Genomic DNA, 11,815 nt, shown 5'->3' with positions numbered 1-11,815 from the left:
ACGTTGAGGACCCTCCTGTCACCGATGTCGTGGATGTTGAGGAAAGCCTTCTTGCACACGACCACATTCCTCTCTCCCACGTGCACAGTGTACTCCAGTGTCGCACTCCTCCTGCTTCCCTCAGCCGCCACACGTCGCTTCTTCACCTCCTTTGACTTCACTCTTGTCAGGAGGTAGGCTGACTGGGCGTTGAATTCACCGATGTTCCAATACTCGGTGAAGATGGAACGTACAGCTTCTTCTCCCAGCTTGTCAAAGCAGCTCTTAGGACAGCCACAGGGGTCACGAACACGACGTGCAGCCATCACTTTCCCGGTGCTTCGACTGATGTATTCCTTGCCACTGTTCTTCCTCGCCTTCGCTACATTCTTCTTCCACTCAGCTTCGTTCTTCTTCCTCTTCAGGGACACCTCCTCCCCTGCAGCTTCAGGACGAACATCAGCAACAGGGTTGGTGGTAGAGGTGCTTGCAGAAGCCATCGTAGCGTTGCAAAACGGCAAAAAGTGCGGGAATAACTTGCGTAAGTGTGAGCGTGGCAGTGTTAAAAGTCCAGAGTGAGTACTAGTCCTCTCCTACCCAGCTGTGAGCGTCGCCATGGTAACTGCGCTGTGATTGGCTGCCGCGAGGCGTGGGTGTGACGTCACGCTCTAGCGCGCTGCTGATTGGGCCGGCCGCGTCTGACAGCCCGCGCTACTTACGGACCTGTGGCTCGCAGAAACAGTGGTATCTCGCTATGTTTTTCTGCACAATTTCGCTCGACTTCCAACCTTCGTATAAGGGGTAGGAAGGTCGAAATTGATTTGGCCGACCTTACCACACGACTTTTACACCCTTCCTCTGTACCGAGCAAGCTATAACTCGATTTCTCCAAATTTTACCTTACGCACTTCTGGCCCGCAGCGCCTCATATAACTGCATACACATGCATACCTTTCGGTACCTTGCCTCGGTTACTGTACACACACACACACACACACACACACACTAATGCTACCACAACCATCACCATTATTTACTACTACTACTACTACTACTACTACTACTACCACTGTTACTACTACTACTACTACTACTATTACTACTATTACTATTATTACTATTACTACTATTACTACTATAACGACTACGACTACCAATACTACTATTACTACTAAATTAGCTGACCTTACCTTTAATTTAATTCACAAAGATCCTTGTTTCAAAATTATTATGCTTTCTATCAGCTCCCGAACAATCTTGAGGGGCCAGTGATTTTTTTTCTTTTAGGTGGGGGCTGATATGAAGGAGGGGGAAAAAATATTGTAACTATGAATGAGGCTTGAATTAATAAAATTCTAAGAAAAAAAAAATGCACAATAGGAACTTCGATATCGACATTTTTATTTATTTTTTCTGGAAAAGCAAGATGCAAAACACTTCAGTTTGGGCCCCGGGAGGACGCTTCAGGATGGGGAGGATGGCGTGTGTCGAGACCAAAGGACAAGAAACAGTAGAGTCTCATCCTTGGTCGCGATGCCAGCCGAGCCCGGTCTAGGTGCTTAGGTTACGTGGCGTTATGTTTGCCTGACTAATCGTATAGCACTTCCTCCTTATCGCCTTCCTCACACATACACACTGTAGTCGCCACCTGCGTCGCCTCACAAAGTCCTATGAGGCTGGTGGCGAGAGACTAATATAAAGCATGTGTAACACTAAGGAAAGAGTAGAAACTAAGGAAACTGCATTCATTATAGTAGTTAATTGCAGTAGTGAAGTTGTATGAGAGGAACTAGCTTAGTTGTAGAGAGGTAGCGAGGGTTGTGTTTACATGGTAAAGTTGATGACATGGCGCGTAGGGTAGATAAGACACAGAGGGACCTCTGTAAGGGAACGGGTCACCCGGGGTCGCTTATATGGCCCAGCGGCCTCAGAAGGGGGCAGATTGTGTCCAGGCTTCAGAGAGAGAGGTGTCGTGACTCGCTCTGCTTTCTCCATAAACCCTAGACCTCAAACGCCCTCATAGTCGTAAATGTTGCATTCTGGTTAAGTCAAAGTACACTGAATATTTACAGGATAACCGCATTAAAGCGAGTAAACGACTGGGTCGTTTGTCATCCTGATCCCTCATAGACGTGACGGCGTCTACACACACACACACACACACACACACACACACGAATATCTGGGAGGAAGGGACGGGTGTAACAAAGACGGGACGAAGGTTTTAACTGAATGAATTCTCTTACTGCAAACATAACTATAAAATAGTACATCGTACCAATATATCGTGTTTTTTCTTTTAAATGGCAGTGTCTAGCACACACACACACACACACACACACACACACACACAGATCGCTAGCTCAGTGGTGACCTTTTCCATCGTCATTTGCGAGACTCAAAGTTCAAAGTTCTCGCCTCGCTCAGCAGACAGATTTTTCTAAGTGAGCAGTTACTATCAGAAAGAGAGAGAGAGAGAGAGAGAGAGAGAGAGAGAGAGAGAGAGAGAGAGAGAGAGAGAGAGAGAGAGAGAGAGAGAGAGAGAATGGCCGTGTGCAGTTGCATGGCGATCATGAGTCTAGCACGAGATCATAAACACACACACACACACACACACACACACACACACACACACACACAAACATAAAGAAAAAAAAAAAAGGCGAAATAGAGAGAAGGAAAAAAAAAAAGAAAGAAGAAAGAAAGAAAAGATGTCTTCTAAGAATCACATCAACATACTAAAGGAGGTCACAGGAAGCATTTTACTTCAGGAGAAAAAACTGGCGATCGTTGCGAATGTTAAAAATAGAACCAACCATTTTTTTTTTCTGAATGTATGTTAGCATTAAGAAGAAGTAAAAAAAAAAAAAAAAGTAGACATGTACTCTGAAGAGAACTATTTATAATGAAGAAGAATTAATTAAGTAGCGGGACTGCAGTAATAGAATAACAAAAAAGTAAGAGAGGAAAAATAAGGGATTAAGAGAAAATAAATAAAATAAACATACAAAGAAAAAAAAACCAAGAGGCAAACAAGAGAACAAAACAAGAAAGGAAGAAAGAAAGAAAGAAGAATAACGAAAAAAGACGAAGCTAACGAAAGCAAAAAAATGAAAAGAAAGATAGAAAGCGGAAGAAAAAAACATTACGTAAGTAACAAAAGTGGAACAATGAAGCAAATAAAAACGATGTGAAAAAAAGAGAAAAGCTATAGTTGAATAGTACAGAACGTCTACCTTTCCTGTTGACAATACTACAAGTTCACCTAAATGGGATAAGCGTGTCCCCCTTCAGGCTACACACTACTGTACTATCAAGACTAGTGGTTATGTAAAGCTCGAGTCTTGGGTCCGCTTTCCAAATAGTTTAGAAGCCTCAATTCGATTACGGTTCGAATAAGCTGCACTAGAAATCATCAACAAGAATTTCATAGATGTTTTCATGATTATGGCGATAGTTTAATGTGAATTCTGCGTCATTTGGAGGGTAAACATTCTTGAGAACCCGATTAGTCATCAACTATTATATTCTAGTCCTAATGAAAGTTCAAAGCGTTAAAAAATACGAGTCGTGGAATAATTATGATTCATGACTCTAAAGCATTTAAGATTGTTTCCTGCACAATAATTAAAACGGTGTTCAGTCGCGGCTTTACAGAATATTGACAAATGCATATCGGCTATGGAATAAAAGAAAAACGTTAGTAAATCAAAATAATTGTGCACAAAGATACCTGTATCCACCTATCATCCCCATCCATAACTTTACCTAATCCTTTAAAGCTTCTTTTTGACCCTGCACTAACAGCCTGAGCGAGTATATTGCAAAGCTTTGTTCTCTCATAGACTATTCTAAAAGGACAGAGATGTTAAGTCGGGATCTCTTCAGTGTTTTTTCTTATTGATGGTGTAGGATCTTTGTTAAAACATCCCTAGAATCAGATAAACACTTAAAAACTCCAAATAAATTAAGTTTAAAATCGTGTTTAAGAAAATCTATTCCATTCACTCACTACTTTATGATTCAGTCTCTTTCAGTTTCTCTTTTCACACCTAACTTGACACATTGCTGACTTCATAATTCATTGTATAATCATCATCATTTATCGTGTAAAGTGAATAACGCAGCGCAATTTCCTTTGTAAATATATTTTAGCTTACGCGTCCTGTCATCTTGTTAGCTTCCTTTGTTAGCCATTCCATTAGTCATCGGGGCATACAGTTTACACGATTTATTTTCGATATTCGTCATTTTTTATGGTTTACTTTCATTTTTCCTTCTGAGAGAGAGAGAGAGAGAGAGAGAGAGAGAGAGAGAGAGAGAGAGAGAGAGAGAGAGAGAGAGAGAGAGAGCGGGGCAGGGGGAAGGAGAGGGTAATTGGTGCAGGGGCCTCATGAACTAGTCAAAAGGGAGACGGGAATTCCTTTGAGTGACAGGTTAAGTAAATATAAATAGAGCGATAACATTTGTAAAATTTGTAAAAAAAAAAAAAAATTATAGCGGATGTTCTGGCGAGTGTGTAAATTGGCAAAACTTTCAGAATGGGCAGTTCCAACAGCTCAATCGTGAAACAAGTGGAGAGAGTGAGAGATGATGGAGTATCTAAGACAATTATTCCTGCCCTCGCGGCCAAAGGCATGCAGCGGGAGGAAGACGACGGGAACACCGCTAGATGCTTCTGCTTCTGTCGAGGGCTGAGGAAGCTCTTCAGGCAGAATAGGCGCTGCAGGGCGCCTCAAGAAGAAAAGGGACGGAGAACACAGCCAACAGCACACTAGCAGCAGAACAGCTCAACAGTGAGACTTTGGCGCCTCACAACTCAAGAGAAGACACCGAGTCTGCCACTAACAAAACAACAGAAATGATCGACAGCGACACTTCAGAGGCACAGAACCCAGAAGAAAACACGAGGATTCCGACAATACATCGTTAGCAGAAGGGATGAATGAGCGCACTTTGGAGCCACAGAACACAAAAGAACACAGACGCTGCCAACAACACTCTGTCAACAGAACAGGTCAACAGTGACAGTTTGGAACCAGAAAGCCAAGATTCACCTTTTGCTAACGATACACCAACGACTAAACAGACCGAAGACCACACAAAGCCCACAGGAAAACACAGATGTTGTCAGCGATACACTGCCAAACGAACAGATCAACAACGAATCACTGCCACACCAATAGGAAGGAAACGCCGCCGTGAATGAGACTACTCTCTTGAATGTCGAAGAGGGAGTGAGTGGCGAGGCTCAGGACGAGACTCTGTAGCAGCCCGAGTTCCCACAGGATGCAGCTGACCAGGTCCATGAAGGGAGTGTGACGGAAACCGAGGCTCATATAATGGAGGCGAGAAAACACGCCAAGACCAAAAAAATCGCTGTGTCACCGTAATGAAGCTCGTGCCACCCAACAGAAGACACTACGTGGTGGGTCGTTGCGATGAGTTGTTGCAAAAATTGCAAGAAAAATACAGAGGCGTCCTGTGGTGCATGCCGCGCGCGTCAGACAGAGAGGCGCTGGGCATCAAGATTCAGGGCTCGAGGCGACACGTGACCACACTACAGGAGGGAATCGCCAGTAGCCTTCAGGAGGCGGAGGCGCGTCTGAAGAAGGAACACGAGACACGCGAGGCACAGAAGGAGCGAGCGAGAGTGACACTTCTGGAGGACCCCATGAAACAGGTGGCGGCTCTACAGGAAGCAATTGCCGTGCGCCTACAGGATGTGGAGGCGCGGCTCAAGAAGGAGTGGGAGAGGCGACGCGTTGAGGAAAGTGCAGGTGACGGTCGCCGTGCCGCCGAACCGCCGCCATCTGTTGACCGGATCCAAGGGGGGAAGTAATGAAGAGCCTCTAGCACGAACACCCCGCCGTGCGCGTGGCGGTGCCGCCCCCTAAGGACAAATACCGTCAGTGCGTCAACCTGGTGGGCGTCAGGGGAAGAGGTGCGTGCACTGGAGACAGCGATAATACTTTATCTTGAGGAGATCGAGTAGCGGCTGCAGCAGCAGGAGGAGGCACACAGGGCACAGGCGCAGCTGCAGCCAGCAGGAGGAGGAATGCAGGGCACAGGCGCGACTGCAGCATCACCATGAGACACGTACGGCACAAGCGCAGCTGCAGCACCAGCAGGAGGCACGCAGGGCACAAGCACGGCTGCAGCAGCAGGAGGAGGCACACAGGGCACAAGCGCGACTGCAGCAGCAGGAGGAGGCATGCAGGGCACAAGTCTGGCTGCAGCAGCAGGAAGAGGCACCTAGGGCATAAGTGCATCTGCAGAGGCAGGAGGAGGCACGCAGGACACAAGCGCGGCTGCAGCAGCAGGAGAAGGCATGCAGGGCACATGTGCGGCTACAGCACCAGGAAGAGGCACGCAGGGCACAGGCGCGGCTGCAGCAGCAGGAAGAGACACACAGGGCACAAGCGCTGCTGCAGCAGCAGGAAGAGGCACACAGGGCACAGGCGCGGCTGCAGTGCTGCAGCAGGAAGAGGCACGCAGGGAACAATCACGGCTGCAGCAGCAGGAAGAGGCACGCAGGGCACAGGCGTGGCTGCAGCAGCATGAAGAGACGCAGGGCGAAGGCACAGCTGCAGCAGCAAGAAGAGGCACGCAGGGCACAGGCGCGGCTGCAGCAGCAGGAAGAGGCACGCAGGGCACAAGCGTGGCTGCAGCAGCAGGAGGAGGCGCGCAGGGCAAAAGCGCGGCTGCAGCAGTAGGAAGAGGCACGAAGGGCACAGGCGCGGCTGCAGCAGCAAAAAGAGGCACACAGGGCACAAGCGCGGCTGCAGCAGCAGGAAGAGGCACGCAGGGCACAGGTGCAGCTGCATCAGAATCAGAAGGCATACAGGGCACAAGCGCGGCTGCAGCAGCAGGAAGGGGCACACAGGGGACAGGCGCGGCTGCATCAGTATCAGGAGGCACGCAGGGCACAAGCGCGGCTGCAGCAGCAGGAAGAGGCACACAGGGGATAAGCACGGCTGCATCAGTATCAGGAAGCACGCAGGGCACAGGCACAGCTGCAGCAGCAGGAGGAGGCACGCAGGGCACAAGCGCGGCTGCAGCAGCACGAAGAGGCACGCAGGGCACAGGCGCGGCTGCAGCAGCAGGAAGAAGCATGCAGGTCACTGGCGCGGTTGCAGCAGCAGGACGAGGCGCGCACGGTGCAGGCGTGGCTGCAGCAGCAGGAAGAGGCACGCAGGGCACAGGCGCGGCTGCAGCAGCAGGAAGAGGCACGCAGGGGACAGGCGCGGCTGTATCAGTATCAAAAGGCACGCAGGGCACAGGCATGACTGCAGCAGCAGGAGAAGGCACGCAGAGCAAAGGCGCAGCTGCAGCAGTAGGAAGAGGCACGCAGGGCACAGGCACGGCTGCAGCAGCAGGAAGAGGGACGCAGGGCACAGGTGCAGCTGCAGCAGCAGGAAGAGGCGATGGAGGAGGCAGTAGACACCTGCCGAAACGATAATTACTCCCAGTTAGGTCTAAAGCACTGTTCAGGGGGTGCTGTGAACTTATCATTAAACCCAGCTGTGACCTCACTGAACGTTTCCCTTTGTGTCTCACAACACAAGGGGGTAGTCACAGCCTGCCCTCTAAAGACAACTCTCTTCCTCCACACAAAACTACAAGCACCTAATAACACACACACCCTTCACTCAAAAATTTTTAAAATCATGGCGACTCCTACACCAGCCTCGGAGTCCCCATCTGGGAAGGGGACCATAAAATGTCCCCAGGTCGGACTGCCTTTCCGTCGACGACCCTAAGTGTCTTGACACCCCCCTCAACTTTTTCTTCATTAACTTCTGCAACATTCGCGGTCTAAGATCTAATTTTCAATCTGTAGAACACCACCTCTCTTCTTCTAAACCTCATCTTCTTTTCCTCACTGAAACTCAGGTGTCTGAGGCAACTGACAGTAGCCCCTTTTCTGTTCCCTCCTACTTTCTCTATCCTCATTTTCGATCCAAAGCTGGATGCTGCGTTTATGTGCGCAATGACTTAACCTGCTCTCGTGCCCACGCTCTTGAATCTTCCGAGTTTTCCACCATCTGGCTACGACTACAGAGTCATTCTCATACTAAATTTATCTGTGCTGTATACCTCTCTCCTAACTCCTCTGACTATAAGAAATTCTTTGACTACTTAACTTCCAAAGTGGAGCACATTCTGACCCTCTTCCCTTTTGCAGAGATCTCCATTCTTGGAGACTTCAATGTTCACCACCAGCTTTGGCTTTCCTCTCCCTTCACTGATCATCCTGGTGAACTAGCCTACAACTTTGCTATCCTCCATGACCTAGAGCAATTGGTGCAACACCCTACTCGTATTCCTGACCGTCTTGGAGATACGCCCAACATTCTTGACCTTTTCCTGACCTCTAATCCTTCTGCTTATGCTGTCACCCTTTCTTCTCCGTTGGGCTCCTCCGATCACAATCTCATATCTTTATCTTGTCCTATCACTCCAATCCCTCCTCAGGATCCCCCTAAGCGAAGGTGCCTCTGGCGTTTTGCCTCTGCTAGCTGGAGGGACCTGAGGAGGTATTTTGCTGATTTTCCTTGGAATGACTACTGCTTCCGTGACAGAGACCCGTCTTTGTGTGCTGAGCGCATAATAGAGGTGATAGTGTCTGGCATGGAGGCGTACATTCCTCACTCTTTTTCTCGTCCTAAACCTTCTAAACCTTGGTTTAACACAGCTTGTTCTCGTGCTATACATGATAGAGAGGTGGCCCACAAAAGGTACTTAAGCCTTCCATCACCAGAATCTCATGCACTTTATATTTCTGCCCGGAACCATGCCAAGTCTGTTCTCCAACTAGCCAAAAACTCCTTCATTAACAGAAAATGTCAAAACCTTTCAAGATCTAACTCCCCTCGTGATTTCTGGCATCTAGCCAAAAATATCTCCAATAACTTTGCTTCTTCTTCTTTCCCTCCTCTACTTCAACCAGATGGCACCACTGCTATCACATCTATTTCTAAAGCTGAACTCTTTGCTCAAACCTTTGCTAAAAACTCTACCTTGGACGATTCTGGGCTTGTTCCTCCCTCTCCTCCACCCTCTGACTACTTCATGCCACGTATTAAAATTCTTCGTAATGATGTTTTCCATGCCCTCGCTGGCCTAAACCCTCGGAAGGCTTATGGACCTGATGGGGTCCCTCCTATTGTTCTCCGAAACTGTGCCTCCGTGCTTGCACCTTGCCTAGTCAAACTCTTTCAGCTCTGTCTGTCAACATCTACCTTTCCTTCTTGCTGGAAGTTTGCTTACATTCAGCCTGTTCCTAAAAAGGGTGACCGCTCTAATCCCTCAAACTACCGTCCTATTGCTTTAATTTCCTGCTTATCTAAAGTTTTTGAATCTATCCTCAACAGGAAGATTCTTAAACATCTATCACTTCACAACCTTCTATCTGATCGCCAGTATGGGTTCCGTCAAGGCCGCTCTGCTGGTGATCTTCTGGCTTTCCTTATTGAGTCTTGGTCATCCTCTTTTAGAGACTTTGGTGAAACTTTTGCTGTTGCCTTGGACATATCAAAAGCCTTTGATAGAGTCTGGCACAAAGCTTTGATTTCCAAACTACCCTCCTACGGTTTCTATCCTTCTCTCTGTAACTTCATCTCAAGTTTCCTTTCGAACCGTTCTATTGCTGCTGTGGTAGACGGTCACTGTTCTTCTCCTAAATCTATTAACAGTGGTGTTCCTCAGGGTTCTGTCCTGTCACCCACTCTCTTCTTATTATTCATTAATGATCTTCTAAACCAAACTTCTTGTCCTATCCACTCCTATGCTGATGATACCACCCTGCACTTTTCCACGTCTTTTCATAGACGTCCAACCCTTCAGGAGGTAAACATATCACGCAGGGAAGCCACAGAACGCCTGACTTCTGATCTTTCTAAAATTTCTGATTGGGGCAGAACAAACTTGGTATTGTTCAATGCCTCAAAAACTCAATTCCTCCATCTATCAACTCGACACAACCTTCCAGACAACTATCCCCTCTTCTTCAATGACACTCAACTGTCCCCCTCTTCTACACTGAACATCCTCGGTCTGTCCTTTACTTATAATCTGAACTGGAAACTTCACATCTCATCTCTAGCTAAAACAGCTTCTATGAAGTTAGGTGTCCTGAGACGTCTCCGCCAGTTTTTCTCACCCCCCCAGCTGCTAACTCTGTACAAGGCCTTATCCGTCCATGTATGGAGTATGCTTCACATATCTGGGGGGGTTCCACTCATACTGCTCTTGTAGACAGGGTGGAATCAAAAGCTTTTCGTCTCATCAACTCCTCTCCTCTAACTGACTGTCTTCAGCCTCTCTCTCACCGCCGCAATGTTGCACATCTAGCTGTCTTCTACCGCTATTTTCATGCCAACTACTCTTCTGATCTTGCTAACTGCATGCCTCCCCTCCTTCCGCGGCCTCGCTGCACAAGACTTTCTTCTTTCTCTCACCCCTATTCTGTCCACCTCTCCAACGCAAGAGTTAACCAGTATTCTCAATCATTCATCCCTTTCTCTGGTAAACTCTGGAACTCCCTGCCTGCTTCTGTATTTCCACCTTCCTATGACTTGAATTCCTTCAAGAGGGAGGTTTCAAGACACTTATCCACCAATTTTTGACCACTGCTTTGACCCATTTATGGGACTGGCATTTCAGTGGGCATTTTTTTTATTAGATTTTTGTTGCCCTTGGCCAGTGTCCTTCCTACAAATAAAAAAAAAAAAAAAAGTGAGGCTGCAGCAGCAGGAAGAGGCACGCAGGGTACAAGTGAGGCTGCAGCAGCAGGAAGAGGCACGCAGGGCACAGGTGCGGCTGCAGCAGTATCAGAAAACACGCAGGGCACAGGTACGGCTGTAGCAGCAGGAAGAGGCACGCAGAGCAAAGGCGCAGCTGCAGCAGCAGGAAGAGGCACGCAGGGCACAGGCACGGCTGCAGCAGCAGGAAGAGGGACGCAGGGCACAAGTGCAGCTGCAGCAGCAGGAAGAGGCACGCAGGGCACAGACGCGGCTGCAGCAGCAGGAAGAGGCACGCAGGGCACAAGCGTGGCTGTAACAGCAGGAAGAGGCAGGCAGGGCACAAGCGCGGCTGCAGCAGCAGGAAGTGGCACGCAGAGCACAGGCGCGGCTGCAACAGCAGGAAGAAGCACGCAAGGCACAAGCGCAGCTGCAGCAGCAGGAAGAGGCACGCAGGGCACAGGCGTGGCTGCAGTAGCAGGAAGAGGCACGCAGGTCACTGGCGCGGTTGCAGCAGCAGGAGGAGGCACGCAGGGCACAGGCGCTGCTGCAGCAGCAGGAAGAGGCACACATGACACAGGCGCGGCTGCAGCAGTATCAGGAGGCACGCAGGGCACAGGCACGGCTGCATCAGTATCAGGAGGCATGCAGGGCACAGGCGCGGCTGCAGCAGCAGGAAGAGGCATACAGGGCACAAGCGTGGCTGCAGCAGCAGGAAGAGGTACGCAGGGCACAGGCACGGCTGCTGCAGTATCAGGAAGCACGCAGGGCACAGGCGCGGCTGCAGCAGTATCAGGAGGTACCAAGGGCACAGGCGCGGCTGCAGCAGCAGGAAGAGGCATGCAGGGCACAGGCGCGGCTGCAGCAGCGGGAAGAGGCACGCAGGACGCAAGCTTGGTTGCAGCAGCATGAAGAGGCTCGCAGGGCACAGGGATTTCTTTATGGCCTTTCCACACCGGGAAACATTGTTTGGAATTAATGTTTGCTGCTTGTTGGCAAAGAGGCCGCAAGATTTGAGAGAAACAGTTTGAAAACAGTTTGGATCCATCTATCCATTCATCCATCCAGCCATCCACTCGTCCATCCAACCA

At 49.0% G+C, this 11,815-nt stretch overlaps 1 protein-coding gene across 1 annotated transcript; it reads left to right on the top strand.

Annotated features, from left to right (window-relative positions):
- The first annotated feature begins 5,371 nt into the window (after positions 1 to 5,371).
- LOC135101781 (trichohyalin-like) lies at positions 5,372 to 11,043 on the top strand. The gene is made up of 5 exons (XM_064006075.1): positions 5,372 to 5,817; positions 5,966 to 6,206; positions 6,264 to 6,691; positions 6,983 to 7,262; positions 10,849 to 11,043. Exons 1-5 carry the CDS (start codon positions 5,372 to 5,374, stop codon positions 11,041 to 11,043), a joined length of 1,590 nt encoding a protein of 529 aa, XP_063862145.1.
- Positions 11,044 to 11,815: the final 772 nt, after the last annotated feature.

This window comes from Scylla paramamosain, chromosome 7 (genome assembly GCF_035594125.1).
Source record: "Scylla paramamosain isolate STU-SP2022 chromosome 7, ASM3559412v1, whole genome shotgun sequence".
NCBI classification, from domain to species: domain Eukaryota; kingdom Metazoa; phylum Arthropoda; class Malacostraca; order Decapoda; family Portunidae; genus Scylla; species Scylla paramamosain.
The sequence above is the reverse complement of the archived record's forward strand: the minus strand, read 5'-3'. Positions and strand labels throughout refer to the sequence as shown.

Excerpts from the sequence above, each read along its gene's own strand:
- LOC135101781 (XM_064006075.1), top strand. The coding sequence starts at position 5,372 with ATGAAGCTCGTGCCACCCAACAGAAGACACTACGTGGTGGGTCGTTGC. Across the intron at positions 6,207-6,263 it reads AGGAGGCATGCAGGGCACAA|GAGGAGGCACGCAGGACACA; the intron begins GTCTGGCTGCAG and ends CTGCAGAGGCAG. Across the intron at positions 7,263-10,848 it reads AAAAGGCACGCAGGGCACAG|CAGCAGGAAGAGGCACGCAG; the intron begins GCATGACTGCAG and ends GTACGGCTGTAG.